General features: G+C 42.8%; 1 protein-coding gene across 1 annotated transcript in view; it reads right to left on the bottom strand.

Moving 5' to 3' along the window:
* Window positions 1-930: 930 nt before the first annotated feature.
* LOC125704169 (cyclic AMP-responsive element-binding protein 3-like protein 1) overlaps window positions 931-16,781 on the bottom strand; it is a 31,199-nt gene continuing 15,348 nt past the window's right edge. Inside the window, exons 3-12 of the mRNA XM_048969520.1 lie at window positions 12,967-13,136; window positions 12,764-12,842; window positions 10,037-10,194; window positions 9,069-9,218; window positions 8,662-8,720; window positions 8,070-8,138; window positions 6,948-7,047; window positions 5,559-5,685; window positions 4,679-4,928; window positions 931-2,988 (exon numbers count right to left, since the gene is read on the bottom strand). Coding sequence (XP_048825477.1) covers window positions 2,952-2,988; window positions 4,679-4,928; window positions 5,559-5,685; window positions 6,948-7,047; window positions 8,070-8,138; window positions 8,662-8,720; window positions 9,069-9,218; window positions 10,037-10,194; window positions 12,764-12,842; window positions 12,967-13,136 — 1,199 coding nt within the window. The 3' untranslated portion in view covers window positions 931-2,951. The remainder of the gene's footprint in view (window positions 2,989-4,678; window positions 4,929-5,558; window positions 5,686-6,947; window positions 7,048-8,069; window positions 8,139-8,661; window positions 8,721-9,068; window positions 9,219-10,036; window positions 10,195-12,763; window positions 12,843-12,966; window positions 13,137-16,781) is intronic.

The following is a 16,781-nucleotide window of genomic DNA, read 5'->3' as shown; positions in this document are numbered from 1 at the left end:
TTTCAATACTCATGAAATAAACAACCGAGACCTTCATTTCTTTTGACACTAATCAGTGCAGACAATAGGCTTTAATGCTCTTAGTAAATAGAAATTTTGGATTCCAACACATTATAACGAAATGTTTTTTTTCCTTAAAATCTTTCTGGTGTTAAAACAGGCAATAAAATATCCTCAATTTTCTAGCTAAATTAATTTAATTCACATGATACTGTAAATCCCCAAAAATCAAATTACTTTAATTATATGTATTGGTCTCTTTGGACACCTTGCTTTTATTGGTTTGCAAACAAATATAAGGTCACATGACTAGAGTTAGGATTAGAGGTAGGGTTAGGATATCCCTCTCCAGTTACTGATTTGTAAAGTATGAGTTATGAAACAGAGAAAGGTTACACTGACTGCATAGTGCCGTATAATATCTGCCATACATGTAATATGCATGAGATCTTAAATCCATTCCTCCATTTTCTGTAACCGCTTGTCCTGTTTAAGGTTGCGGCGGTTCCAGAGTCACGGAGGCTACAGGCATGAGACAGGGAACAACCAAGGGTGGCGCACAACCTATCACAAGACACACTCACACATCATCCACGCACTCGAGCAATCCTGTGGACAGTTTGGCAACTCCAGTCAGCCTCAGCAAGTTCTTAGACCGTGGGGAGAAAATCGGAGTAGCCAGAGGAAAACCCCACGACGACATGGGGTGACAATGCAAACCCCACACACCTGGCGGAGACGTAAACCCGTGTCCCAGAGGGGTGAGGTGACAGTGCTAACCGCTGCAGCACCATGCTGCCTCTAGAGCTTAAATCCGCTTCAATAATTAAATTAACAAAAGCCTTACATGTTATACTGCAAATAATACATTTTGCCATGGATGAAAAAAAAATATAGCGGGAAGCAAACAATAATCCAAGCAGAGACAAATTTGCTGATGCATTTTTAATTGCTTTCATGCTAACTACAGGATAGGACAGAAATACAGTATTAAAAATGAAAGACGGAATAAACAGTTTCGGTGGTGCACTCAGTTATCTTTATAATTTACAGAACCCCAGCACTCCATATCTCACTTTTAGTGAATCTGCTGCTTTGTGTGAATCATGGGAAACCAATTCATGTACAGAACACACAATATCCAGAGACGGCGAATGAATATAATAATTCTGATATAAAAATATCTTCCTTTTTTACACAGTGCACAGTTTCACTACTCATATTTACAAATGCAAATACAAACGGGAAGGCTATTACACAGCACAGGCAAACTATGGTTACATACACTGCGGGAAATGTTCAGACGGTTTTCATGAGAGCAGATACTGATAAATTCCAGTGTTACTGTATCCACTTTGAGGGTCGTCCACATTTAAGCAAATAGGTTCGGGGTCGAATCATTAGCAAAGGAGATATCTGGCTCTTAAAGGGATTTTTATAAGCTTTGCAAGTTACCGGTTCCTTTTTTTAATATATACTGCTTATATGCATAATGACCTGTTCAGAGACTCAGGCCTGCTATAGCTGTGGGTTACAGGGAGATTTGCATCTGCACTGGACAACAGCTGCTGTGACAGTTATTTACTGGAGCTTCGGTGGGCTGTACTACTTGTTCTGTCCAGGAGGGGTGCCTGACAGTGAACGGCAGATGCATTAGCACACGGTTCTGCATTTCAATCGGTGAGGCACCCCCGTCTTTGAGCCTTGACACCTGCCCGTTTCGGCCTCTTCCTGGGAGTTTGCTCAACCATCCACTTGGTGCTCCCTTTCCGGAGTTCAGTCTGACTCCCCCCTTTCCATTATACAACTGCCTGCCACCCAGTGCCTCTATAGGCTTAATTGTGGACTTGTTTTAACACAATGACGAATATACTATTTCCAAAACGCTAGTAGAATATATACATTTCAATGTTTTATTAAAAAAAAAAATGATTAAAAACAAAAACCAAAACCAGGTGGTTCAGAAACACTATTGTTTTGGAAAGTCTTATCTGAAACATTCGTCTGAAATAAAATATATATGTCATCCAGCTTTTCACTCTTTCAGTTATTGTCAGTTTATATTAATTTTATTAATTTTGTTTCTTGCTTCCCATGCAAAACTTTCTTAATACAGAAATAATGAAATAAGGTAGAAAACTGTCTAACAGTTACGATAAAACAGTGTAAACAAAACATCTTAATTTTCAAAGGCAAATGTTAGAAATTCCGTGGTAGCATGTATCAGAAGCTGTATATTTGCAGACACACGCACACGGACGCAGACACACAGACACACGGACACACACGCACACGGACACATGCACCCACACACATAGACCATTAACATTAACAGGATACTTTAATACCCAGATTGTATTTAAGATAATTCACGCACACTCACTCTTTACAACGAGCCATTTGGATTAACAAAGAAAATATAATTAAAAACAATAAAACATTTCTGATTGTGTAAGAGGGTACAGACTGAACTCAGAGCATGACTTAGAAATACTGCCGTCTAAATATGCTGGTATCTGAAACAATTTGAAAATATCCTAATATAATATTCACCCTTGAGAAATCCTTCAATAAATTACAAAATTATATGGGTGATTGCACAATTTTAGAGTTGGCAAAAATAATTAAAGTGCTCCACCCACCCCCCCACAAACTTACACAAATCTCACAGAGCACAGCTTGTGCTGCTCATGCTTTCACTCCCCATCACCAAGAAAAACCCGAGAGAATGTGACGCTTTATTCAGAGTGATATCCATGCTTGTGGTGACGCTGACTGCCCATTCACACTTCCTCTTTGTCTCTCATCTGCATGGCAATCTGGGTGGTGCTCTGAAGGTACAAGGCAGGGGTATGGATGCACACAAGGGGGCGCTGTGGAGCTGGAGACATCCACTGAGGGTCACGAGTCTGTGGGAAACTGCACAGGAGTGGCAGCTCCAGCCCTTTGGGCTAGAAATACTCTGTGCTGCCAGTGGGTTTGGCCTTTCTGTGGACAATAAGCAGGAGAGAGCAGGTGCTGAGCCAGAGGGCCAAAAACGACATGGGCACGTTGCCCTGCAGTATTCTGACACTGCATTACCACCAATGACCAGAGAGTCCTCCAGACTTCCAGCGCTGCCGATTCCACCTGCTCGTTCTCTGACAGCACCGGCCCAGAACGAGGCTCAGAGTTCATAACCTAAGTCTAATAGCAAAAGTACTTGGTTCATCCACCCATCTGAATCCAGGGACTCAAATAATGTTCCGGAGAGCAGGCGCACATCATAAGGGGAAGAAACGGCTAAGAAAAAACTCCCGGCAAACTCCACCCACTTGGGCAAAGACAGGAGCCATCGGTTGAAGACTTAAATTCAGCAGTTCCTGTAATCATGCTGTCCAAGGGTCTATTCTGTTTCTTTCAGTAGCATAGTGTGTGTTGCCTACTCCTGCAGGAATGTGTTCAATAGTATAAATGCTTTCAGATTTGCTCACGTGTGAGGAGCCTTCTAGGGTTAGGTTTAGGGTTAGGGTTAGGCATAGGGTTAGGATTAGGATTAGATTTAGGGTTAGGTTTAGGGTTAGAGTTAGGGTTAATCACAATGACACAAGCAACCATCAGGCCTTTAAGGAAAATAATATATATGGAAAAAATAAAGCCATAAAAGTGCTAAAAAATCTAAGTCTGTCCAAGCAGTTTACTATACACAGACGTATGGACATTTTACTTTCTGTACATCAGTATTAAATTTTACTGACAACAGAAACATAGTTCAGATGCACTTCATATTTCCTTAATTTGAAACGCACAATTATCAAACAGTCATTTACTGCTGTTTCAGCAGCCAAAAAGCTTTATTTCCACTGCGTGGATTATAAAAAACAAAATAAGCAAGGTAGTTTGACCGGTTGTGAGCAAAGAAGCTGATCTTTCAAAACAGCTCCTGCCTATACATGTGTTTGGATTCAGAACAAAACAAGGCAGAGATGCATATTTTAATGTATAGACTTCCTGGTTCTACTAACCCTAATCATAAGTACCTTAAAAATCACTGGTCAAAAGATCATAAATTTCCTTATTTCCTAAACCCTTTTAATTGTATAAAATGCCTTAATGTTGGACAGTCACTTTGGCGTATGTTGTGATGGTTTCCATAGTACATTCACAAAACAAACCAAGGAACTATTGCATTGCTGAAGTTTTGTAATACAGGTCGTTGTAATTGTACATAGGCAATACTGTGAAAAGGTCTTAAGCAAAGAAAACGACGTTTAAATGATTTTCATGGTAGTGAAGAACTATAATGTAAATTCTTTCACCTTAGCCATTTCAAAACCTCTCCTGAAGTATCTGCAGCCCCCATCCAACACACCCATGTATTTTTGATTCAACCACTAGCAGAACAGGATTGGCTAATCAATACATGATTGACTTATGTAAACTAATTAAATTGATGAATTAAGTGAGCTGGTGGTGACAGATGCATGGAATGGCTGAGAGTTGGGAACTGAAGCAGTGTTCTTCTAACCGGCCGACTAAACATGTTTTTGGAGAACAGAAGAAATTATTAGTTTCTATTATGTTCCTCTTAATTTGCATATGTTCTAATGTTCAATTGTGTTTTTAACTGCCCAGAGAAATAGCTTTACACATGTATCATATGCACAATATAATTCATTGCCCCCTTGACACACCTCACCTTTCATGGTACTCTTCTTTATCACCGAGGAAGTTGGTCCCCGTCCTGTTCAGATCCACCAGATCCGTGTGGACCTTGTCCAGGTACTTGCTGGTTTCATGCTCTCCGTGAGGAATGGCTGCTGGCTGCTCCTTGGTAAAGCTGCGGGAGGCGGCGTCCCACTCGCTGGCGTCCTCCATCTTCAGGAAGCCGCTGTAGGGCTCCTCCAGCGGAGAAGCCTCGTCGTAGAAGAGGAGGCTGCGGGAACGGACTGCGGCACAGCATACATACCGTTGCTCTGGTGCACTCTGTGTGTTACATTTATTTATTTCGGAGACACTCCAAAGCCATAAAGTAGGGTTAGCCAATCCCTGAAGATTAAGGGCTTTGCTCAAAGACCCAAAGGCAATATCACTATGCCAAGGACAGGATTTGAACCAGCAACCTTCTGATCATGAGCATAGTGTCCTAAACCAGATATTGCCCTCATAATGTTTAGATAAACCTCCTAAGTGCTTAGTACTTCGATTAGATACAGTTCTCCATGTATTATTCATCCAAGACTCTTATCTTTCTTACAGTATTTATGGGAAAAAATCTTGCTGTGTGTAAACGGTTCTGTACAACACAATTAATAATAATAATTAAGCAGCAAGGTCACTAGATCTTTGATGGGCTAAATGCATTATAGCAGTCCTTCCCAGTCTGGTCCTCAGGGAGCAGAATTTGAACTATCTGGCAGGGAGCTGGGAGGGAGCAAAAACATGTAACATCTGTGGGTCCCTGAGGACCGGGTTGGAAAACACTGCATTAATAAATTAATTCACTGCAATTACTCACGAGGGATAATGACTAGACATATACAGAATCCAGATGCAGTAAATCAGCACAGTGAACATACTGTGGCTGGCTGTGTAGATGTCTGCTGGAGGCAGGGGTGAAGACTTCACCATTTGGGACATGGAGGACACCTCGGACAGCCCTGGCATGAAGGAGCCGAGCACCAAGACGAAGCACAGCAGCACCACCTAGCAGAGTGATCCAAAGGACATAAGTGTGAGGTGCTGAACCTTTCCAGTGCTGAGAGTGTAAGACAAAAGGGTTAGATCCAAACCAACAAAAAATTTCCATCCTTTCAAATATATTCAACACATCTACCCATATGCGATGGGCTGGCCCCCCATCCTGGGTTATTCCCCGCCTCATGCCCATTGCTTCCGGGATGGGCTCCGGACCCCCCCGCGACCCAGTAGGATGGAGGGATATCTACCCATAGTTCATTTACACCAGGGATCATGGGCAAATGTGTCCATGGCAAAGCCTGAACATGTCTGTAGCAAAAGAAAAATGACTATATAGGCTACGTTTTTAAATACCACATCTGTGGTAAAAATTACATTTTGCTCAAATTGTCCATCAGCATTCGCTGTGGTGCTGAGCCCTGATCTAAACAATTACCCTTGTCAGGATTATGGGGATTATAGTAAATCAACAATTGAAAAATCTTTTTAAATGCAAAGAACTGCTTCAAAGCCCTAATGAGTAGATCACACCAAAATTATTGTATCTCATACTCCCATATTTCCTCAGTAAGATTCCAAGCCTCTTACTCCCATAATTCCTCAGTAAGGTTCCAGGCCTCTTACTCCCATAATTCCTCAGTTAGGTTCCAGGCCTCTTACTCCCATAATCCCTCAGTAGGGTTCCAGGCAAAGGCAATTTGCTGCCTTAAGAATTTGTATTTAAAGCTTAATTCTGGACCAACAAGGAGCAAACTACATAGGACCATGTTTGCAGGTTGTTCCTCTAGCCAGGCAGCTTTACTGAGTGCCCTGGGGGTGCTTTTCCCCAAACCCAAGAATCCATATCTTCTGCAATCACACCCTGGCCTTCCAGTTATATGAACCACTGGCTCCAGGGCTGATTGTCAAAGGCTCTGCTATCCATCACAGGCAGAACCCATAGCCACGCTACACCCTCAATGCGCACAGAGAGCCACCATTCAGTGTTATAAATTGAATGCTGCTTCTGCCTTTACACCAGTAGACACACTAATGGATGTGCACTCAACGGCACCACTGGCCAGGGCGCTGCTCTGAGAGATATTGCTATTTTCCGCTCGTGCATTTTCCCACGAAAGCCCATGAATCTCCAAATCAGAATTGGCCGTATGAATGCAATTCAAGTGGAATGTGTTGCAGGGGTGATGCGTCGGTGCCCACGGACGTCGATGCAGCTCGTTGGCGTAAAACGGTGGCGGCGGCAGAATGATGACGACGGTGATATGCACCATGAGGCAGGTCCCCGTCTGGGTGGAGGCCATCTTGCAGAACTGGGGGACTTTTCCTGCCACCAAAGTCTGGAGCTTCTGCAATTGCTGGAGGAGAGACCTGAGAAGAGAGATGTTACATAGCATATATGACCCCCGTCTATGAACTACATCTACTGTTCTCAGACGAACAATACAGATCCCACAGGACATATTGAGGATTCAGGAATAAGAAGAATATAAATAATCCCTTATTAATTCTTGCCGAGCATTAAAGTATAAGTATTTCAAATGCAGTCACTCAAACACTAAGTCAAAGTCAAAATGCTATTGACAGACATGCAGAAGATCTTAAATCGGAATTGTGGTTTAGGTAAAAAGTAAAGGCTGACAGGGAGACAGATTTAAATGTAAATCATTTGGTTTCATTTTCAAATGCATTTTTCATGACTGCACATCTGACCACTAGAGGGTGCTAAACCTCTATTCAGGTAAATGTAGCCATCGTCAGCATATACTAAGATAATAAAAAATGTAGTTTTTCAGGTACATTGTATGAGTGTTTGTCCTTAGTCGGAAGATGTCTGGCATAAATACCAATACTGGAGCACTAGTTTTATTTTAAATGAAATAGTAGATATCTCTTCTCCTCTATCCAACCAGATTGATTGATTCTTCCTGTCAAACTATGAAAGCACATCGGTCAGACCTCTGTCACTTTCAGTATATAACACAGGGACTTTTATAAACACTTTGCACTGCCAGTTTAAATAATTCTATTGTTATCTGAGTACCAACTCAGCCAAACCAAGCCAATGCCTCAGAGTTTCTGTGATAGCACTACAGTGTTATTGTTTTAAATGGTCATTAGGAGACCTCTACTTTTTATATTAACATTAAAAACATATTATACATGTATTATTAATGTGCTCCCTGGTAATTGAACCCATGATTTTTGAATTGTTAGTACAATGCGCTACTAAGGAACTGTAATACATATATTAATTAATATGATATTAACAATACAGGCGGAATTTATCCATTAAAAAATTTCATTTTACAAAATAAAGTCACCAAAAGCTTGCATGATGACAAACAATACTAGGAAGCTGCCCAGCTCAGCCATAAACGCTGGCATCCCACCTGTTAGCACTCTCCAGCGTCTCCACCTTCTTCCACAACTCGTTATTTTCAGAAGTGTACGTTTCTACCCTGCGGGGCAGAAGTTCACGTGCGTGAGTGCTGATGCGTGACACGTCATTTGCTGTGTACATCTAGTATAACCTGCTGCCATTTTGGATTTCCATGGTGTACAAAGTGCAGCTTCATGGAGTCAAATTATTGAACGCTGTCCACAGCAACAAGTGAGTCCTAACTGATTTAAACTTCTAGTTTGCATTGAGGTTCAATTTAAATATAAAAAATAACCTAATGATGACCGGTGATACAGGGCAGCAGTGCATGATCTGCTTCTTTTATACAGGGGTCACTGAACAGTGCAAAACACATTCAATACCCGGATGATTTTTCACAATGGTTTAACAATATAAGCCTGCTGAGGCAAAGTCTTCAAAGAATATCCATAATTATGAGAAGAAAAGACGTAAATAATTTTTTAAAAAACCAATCCTGTAATGAATATAGTGATTGATTATGATGAGTTAGTCATTAGCCTTTAGTGCTGTCATGGATGGAGGTTTCTCCTGCAGGAGTGAATTGGCAGTGTCTATCTTACTTCTTCTCCAGACATTCCACATACTCCTTCTTCTTCCTGCGGCTCTCCTGTGCTGAGATCTGCATATTGAGAAATGCGACGGTTATAAAATTAAATGAGATTTATAAGAAGGACAAATTTATGCCCCATTGGTTTTATAATCTATTAAAAATGATTATCCCTGTATATTTAAAAGGACTGACACTTATTTGCAGTTCCTCTATTCTCTACTACTCAGCTCTTGCTATTTTTTCATATAGGAGATATCTGTTCCTCCCCTGTATTACCCTCAAATTAATAACGTGCCCCGTCAAATGGAAGCTAGTTAGTCCATAACTGTGACATGCTTGTGAGGATTGTGTCCCCTTGCTCACTTCTGATGCACAGTCACCAGAAATACAAGGAAATGTATAGTGAGAAAGACGCACCTTGTTTTTGATCTTCCTGCGGACCCTCTTGAGTGCCTTCTCCTCTGTCTTAGTCAGCGGCAACTTGTTGGGCACAGGGTAGCCCTCAGCGATCAAGGTTCGCTTCTCCTCCTCTGTCAACATCAGGGGCCCCGATGTTCCCTGCAGCTTCTGAATAGAAGAGAGCCAAAAACCTGTAACACCGCAATCACCAGACACTTGCATCTGATCAGAAGCTAGAATGTGGCCCATAGGTTAGGAGAGGGCTTCAGGCAGGGGTGCAAAAGGAGAACGCTCTGCAGAAATCTCCTGGTCTAAGTTGAGATTTCAGGCACATGTGAAGGTTGGGATGTGTAATAGCACTGATTGTCTTGTTCCTTTCATCAAGGAAGTTCAAGCAATTCAGAATGAGTAACTTCTCCATTACAGAACCATGTAGACATTCGGTTTGGTGGCTCGTCAAAAACAAACAAAACGAAACAGCTGTTTTAAAGATGTTTCACAGCTGTTTCAAGGTCGGCCACAAACTAGACACAGTAGATGGATCCTGAAAAAAGACCAGATAGCAGAGTCCTTAAAAAATATCAATGTGCAGAACATGACTGACAAAGGAATAATCATCAACAGACCGAAAGGCACGATGGATATGTACTGCACAGTACAGCATCTATCCATCCAGCACAGATAATGGAATATATTAGCAGCAGATGTAGGGTTAGGGCTTAAATCTATAACTACACACAGACTTTACCACATACCTACATACAAGCAAAAGTTTGATGAAAAATTGCATTTATCTGCCACTTTTTTTCCAAGGCAACAATTGTTAGACATTTTTATAACTGTATATTATACTGCAGCTGTTCAGGTCAAGTATCATGGGTTATGGTGAAGACAGTAGTGCAGCTTCCTGATGGATTAATACTGGAAACTAAAAAGCATATGTCCTCTGACTACAGCGTCCTCTGCTGGTGTGGAGGAGTACTCACATGTGGAGCAGTGAGGAGAGGCGAGGTGGAGATTGCCGCGGAGGTGCGGGTGGGCTGGCGTGCTGGGCTGGGGGGAGGCAGGGAGTGGGGGCTCTGCGATCCGTCACTGTCGCTGCCATGGCTGCTCGGTGGGGTGGGCGGGAGCTGCAGCCGCTCGTCTGTGGGGGGGGGGGATGAGCCGTGAGTGCCAGCGAACCCGACACACACCTCTGCACCTGGCAGGCTGGGAGCGCAGGGATGCTGTCGCATTCTACAGCAGCAGAATCTCATTACTCAACGTTAACAATAAAAAAGAGGTATCAGTCATGCTGGCTGCTTTCTGGCCTAAACTAACAACCTGCTGACAGCACACTCAGAAATAAAATGGCAATTTCCAAATTAAGCTACATCAAATAAAGACAAATTGCAGTTCCAGGTAATTAGCGCTGGAAGTGTAATCTCGGCTCCTGTAGCCATACACCTTGAATTGCATTAAAGGCAAAGTGATTTCCTTCATTCCTAAGGAGTATTCCTAGTGATGCCAAACCATTCCTTCCGTCCTTTTGCCCCCCACCCCGTCCGACCCCCAGGACCCTGCCAAGTCAGCCAGCCAGTCCTGGAGTTCTGGAACGACCCGTGTGTTTAGCTTGGCTCCGGCCCATAGTGCCGAGAAGTTTCACTTTGTTTTTGCTGGAAGAACTGGGGTTGAGTTGGAGGATGCTGATTTTTTTTTTGTGAAAGCCAGACGTATCACAGCCACAAACAATTAGTCCTTTATCGAAAGCGTGAAATCTGTACTGGATCAGAAAGTATGTTGGTTCAGGACTGGGGTCTTGGGGGTAACACACAGATCACACGTACTGTTGCTAGGGTACAGTAGTGAACTCCAGCACCTCCATGCACATCTGCTACCTGAAGTCATAAATCAGTTATTCCACTCCTTTGATTCTTTTCTCTATCGTAACAGCACAGGTGCAGTTGTTTTCAGACAGACATTTCAGGTCAGTGCTTCTCTAATCATCACTTACATTCAGGATTTCTAGGGACCAAGTATACTTCTGTAATTCAATCGGCTTTAAGATTTCTAAGGGTAACACTTTACTCGACGGGGCACAAATACTTAATAATAACTCAGTTACTACTGAAATACAAATTATGCACAAATTATGAGTAAATAGAGTTGCTACTTGAGATAAAAGATACATCAAGATTCATTAATGATGAACAAACATATGAGAGCAGTATTTCACTTGTGTTATTCATGACTTGTTCCTTCAGTAGCTGACAAAAGTTTACACAATCAACAGATATAGTAACAAATATAGTAATTGCTTGGGATGAAAGATGCATCCTGATTCATTAATGGTGAACAAATATGAGATCAGTATTTAAGATGATATCTGCGTTATTCAAAATTTGTTCCTTCAGTAGTTCACAAAGGTTTACAGAATTAACAGATACAGTAACAAATATAGTAACTGCTCGAGATAAAACATGGATTCCAGTTCATTAATGATGAATTAACATGAGATTAGCATGTAACTAAGACTTAGTTTGTGATTAATTAATACATAAGTAATAGTATAATACTATATTATTTGTGCACCTGTCAAGTAAAATGTTACCCTTTATCAATGCTTTATTGTTTGATGATGATGAAAAACTGATGAAGAGTATGGCCGAGTCATGTTGATGTTTCATTTTAACCCCAGACCGTTTCCGAACATGTTTTGCCCTACGTTTGCACACACACAGTAAATTCACACAGCTTAATATTTTACACGGCATATTTTAAAATATCCTCTTTTCATTCAGGTTTGGCTTGAATGAAAACTGGGCCCGTCGGTGGTGTGTATGAGGTGAAGTACGTTGGTAATAAATGTGTTAATGGAAAACAGAGACTAAAAAAGCAAGTGTTTAGCTGTGCGCCAATAGGCGGTAATTGTACCTTATGATGCCACATTTGAGCCAAAATAAAAGGTCTTATATAAACAGTGGACTCCACGGGCACACAAAGACCTAGTAGAGTAGGAGCCAGTAAAGCGGGATGGGAATATACCCAGCTGGGTCACAGGCCCGCTACAAAAGGGGCAGAAAAACACGTTTACGAGACAATTAGTTTGCTAAGTGGCTAAATGCTAAATTAAAGTTAGCAATGCAACCTGAAATACATGGAAATGTTTCGTTTCACAGTTATTTTTCAATATGTACAGGGCTCGTAAGTCTCACGCATTGACCGTGTGACACAGGCATCTAGACCAGTTCACACGCTCACACGCCACACCTTGCATTTCTCACCTGAGACGTGAGGGATCACGGCCACCAGGGTCTCCCGTTATATAGAATTAACGGACGAGGCGCAGGCATAAGGAGTGGAGTTTTCCACTGAGTTCATAGCTGTCCCGAGTTATACAGAGTTACAGTAATACCCATCTACCAGCCTATCAGAAAATAGCATTTGTTGTTTCCGGGTAAATTCCAAACTACATGTGATCCCGCTGCCAGGACGTTATTACACGGATGTGCCCATAGCTGCAGTCCAGAAAAGGTGGAAGTGGAAGAGCAAGATCTGATGAATGCAGTATGCAGGGCCCTCAAGTCTCGCGCATTGACCGTGAGACACAGGCTCCTCCCCCAACAGATGTAATCTCACTCCAAACTTTTGATGAAACTTGAGAGCCCTGTATGGACATTGAAGTGATTATTTTCCTCTCACTAGACAGCTGTAGCTAGTGACGTCATTCTCACCTGGTGTAGTGTTGAGGGAGGAGTTGGCTTCTTTTGGCTCTGTTTTAATAGCAGGCAAAAGGATATGTTTGCTGGACCCCTACAGAACACAACAAAATAACAAATCAGATTACAAATCTGACAACAAAGTGCATGCATCTTAAACAAGAATTCCAATGCAAAGTGTGGCATAGTGTTGGCACAACCCCGGTTCCAGTCTCTACCATGTCCTCCAGGTTGTTGTGCTCCTTCAGTGCTGGAAGGGCAAGGTTCAGTTGGTGGGGGGCACTGTCTACCAGAGCGGTGGAAGAGGACGGTTCTGTGAGCAGGCTGGGCTCCTGTTTCACCAAAACAGCTGTCAGGTTCTGGCCAAGGGACCACAGGCCTTCTGACTCTGGGGGAACAATGGCGAGACAAAGTGAGCAGCGGCCCAGGAGGAGAGGCAGGCGAAAGTATCCCTCTGCTGCCAGTAGGGGGCACAGTAGGGGCTTGGATACCCTGGCAGATTCGAGGGGCCCTACACTTCACAGGGGCCCATCTATATATAACATTATACGTAATTTTGGGGACCAGCGACACGTCTTATAAGGGGGCCTATAGATTGTAGTTACACCCCTGCTTGTAGGACTGCGAGTTTCCTGTTTGCTGAGTGGAAGTAACACCAGACCTGCCAATCCTGAGCCCAGGACAAAATTACTTCAGCTGGGCCCCCATGCCAGGGAACACCTCCCACCTGAACCCTTTCCTGGACCCAGACCTAGGACAATTTCCCTACCCCCCCCCCCCACCCCCCCCCCCCCCCCCCGAGACGACAGGCCTGAGTAACAACACTGTGTGCTGAAGACACAATTTTTAGGCAGCAAAGTAGCAGCTGTGATTCAGAAGCTGCTGTGAAGGACACTGTGAAGCTCAATGTACCAGAACTGTCATTATCCCCCAGCCGGCTTATGTGAAGCAGCGTGATCCAGCACTGCCGTCAGTCACCCCGTACAGGAAGCCTGCCCATCAACACCGCCCCCTGCTGGTGACACACAGCAAGCCCAGGGCCGGTGTGGAGGAGAGCTTTGAAAAGTCAGCACTCCAGTGCGTACCCAGGGATTACCGTAGGCTACCTGCCTTTTCATCCATGTTTGTGTGTTTCAGCGTGACCGAATCGATAAAAGATTTCAGGTGCTTGTAAAAGGGGCACAGTTGGTTGTAAAGTACCTGGTGTTAATGAAAAACAGGTTTCAATGCCAATGCAGCCCCCCAGGGGTGCTAGGGTGAGGTGGGTGGTCTCCAGCAGAAAGGTGATTATGGGCCCAATGTACATTCCATTCCTGCTGAGGTCTGTCCATGCACTCCACTGCGAATTATAGCGTATTAAAGACAGAGTGCGGCTCAAAATCAATCTCTTTCAGTGCTCACACAAAGCAAGCTTAAGATGGTGGGTTTATAGTGTACATTACCGATTGGCCAGAGACTCAGACTTGCTATTCTGCAGATTAAAACCTCAATAAAATGCCACTTGTTTATGACCAGCTGCTTAATTTAATAAACTGGACTGAAAATGTCAAATGCGACTATACAGGTGTTATCGGTACCGCCAAACACGGCTTCCTAGGCCCAAAGATTACATCCAGTTTACTGGTGCTGGAGGCTAGCTCTGGTTCCCATGGGAACAGGTTCATAGCTCAATAAACAGAGAGACAGAAAGAGAGTAGCGTTTCAAAAGGTCAGAAAGTGATCTTCACTCAACCAATCAGGTAAATGTGAACTACATCACTGGAGATGTAGCACCCGTTTTGTCAGTGCGGTCTTTTTAGAATCAATGCTAACTCTGAGTGCTGCAAAAACCATATATGGAGCTACATCCAGCTGAATCGCAGATAAGCTGCGACCATTAAACAGTGCAAAATGATAGCAGGAGATTAAGCACAGTTCACAAGGCCATTAGATGGAGGTCCATTCCCCATAATGGTAAATGCTTGATAGATGACACTGTGAGAGACAGTTTTGCATTACAATAAGTGAACCATTGTGGTAATTATCTTTTATAAATGGCTATTAAAATCCTCCATTTTTAGCCATTCTGAGTAGCTGGCAGACTCCATAAATCATGACAGAGTGGCGTGGAAGGTTAGCGGGTGCCATTGTTGTCTCACACTTCCATGGATGTGGGTTTGAATCCCACCTCTACTCTCCATGTGTGAAGTTTGCATATTTGCTTCTATTAGTGTGGGGCTCCTCTATCTATTCCAGTTTCCTCTCACAGTCCAAAGACATGCAGTTACAGCCCTGTGATGCACTGGCATCCTGAACAGGGTCTCCCCCTGTCTTGTGCCCTGTGCCACCTGGGACAGTGTAGCAGGCCCCACGGCAACCCTGAGCAGGACAGGTTGAATATGAATACACGCATCACATAAGGGACGTCAGCGGTGGGTCAGTTAAGCAGACGAGCAGTGTGTGGTGCTGAAAGAGTGTGTTTGTCACATTCTGTTAACAACTGAGCTTACTTTAAAGTACAAGTTGCTGTGTATGTTTTTAGTAGGTACTAGAATGATTGAGGACACCTGCAGGCAACATACAGAAAGAAAATCCCACTGGAGAAGGGATTCTATCTACAGATAATGTGGAGTTCGTGCTGTATATAGATCCATCCATCCATCCATTTTCCAACCCGCTTATCCTACTGGGTCGCGTATATAGATTTTTTTATATAATTATTAGGAGGTTCTTTAAAATCTTCAATCTTAGATCTGCATTATAGACTTCCTTAATTTGTCCTGTTTGTTTTAAATCAGTTTTATCCATTGTACGTTGAATCATATAATTACATTATACTGTATGGTTTAACGTATTTTCCATGGTAGATATTTAGCATTTATTGACTAGAGGGTAAAACAGCCATAACTATAAGTTAAGACATACTATAAATTATTTGTGGTAATATGCATACAACTGTACAGTGAGACATTGTAGCTATTAATCTAGCATAATTATGACTTTGCATAAAGCAATGCTATATTTCAAAAGCACCTGTTCTTGTACAGTAGGACCATGAAAAATCTGCATCCATCCATTTTAATCACTCGCCCTATTCAGGGTTGGGGTAGAGCCTCTCCCAGGGGCTACCAGTCCAAGGCAGGGAATAACCCAGGATGGAGCACCAACCCATCACAGGGCACAGTCACACACTATCCGTTCACAAGCACGCATGCCTACCTACCTATGGGCAACTTGGTAACTCCAGTTAACATCGGTATGTTTTTTTAACTGCTGGGATGAAACCAGAGTACCGAGAGGAAACGCTACGGCAACACAGGGAAAACACAGAAACTCCACACACATGGAGCCAGGGTGGAAACCTAAACCCTGATCCAACAGGTGTGAGGCAACACTGCTAACCACCATGACACTGTGCCACCTCCAGACAGCAGTTCATATACAAGAATACATACAGTTACTGGGCTTTTAATGTTCCTGTCCACGTAAGACTGGTTTTCCATTTCAGGGGGCTCTCATGTGAATCATTATGCACGGCTTGGCTCATTGGCTCACAATGTGCCAGGAAGGAGCTCATTAAGCTCGGGTGGGAAGAGGAAATGTTGGTTTGATCTACACACCAGAACAATAAAGCATCAAGTGTCTGTGCTCACCACCATTGTCATGTGACTAAAGGCCATTAAGGAGGTGCAAAGTGCCATGTGTATACCATCCAATCACAGTCTGGGATTTATTCTTCCAAATACGCTGGGACATAGGCAATATGTGAACACAGACTGCCAGACCTCCATAGCTACATAAAAACGAATACGTACATGTATACAAATGCACATTCAATTACATATAAATACATCACCAGACAGAATAACACACACTTAACTGCACAGAAGAGAAATTCCTAAAATCCCAAATGAAAGCTAGGAGGAAAATGGCCAGGTGGACCATCAAGACCTGAATAGTGCATTGCACTAAAATATCTAAGCATACTTTTGTACGCTAATAAAATTCTGAATTCCAGGTCACATACTATGTCCTCACTGTTGAATCAGCTTGA

This window comes from Brienomyrus brachyistius, chromosome 11 (assembly GCF_023856365.1).
Source record: "Brienomyrus brachyistius isolate T26 chromosome 11, BBRACH_0.4, whole genome shotgun sequence".
Taxonomy (NCBI): Eukaryota; Metazoa; Chordata; class Actinopteri; order Osteoglossiformes; family Mormyridae; genus Brienomyrus; species Brienomyrus brachyistius.
Note: the sequence above shows the minus strand (reverse complement) of the source record. Positions and strands in the feature narration are given on the sequence as shown.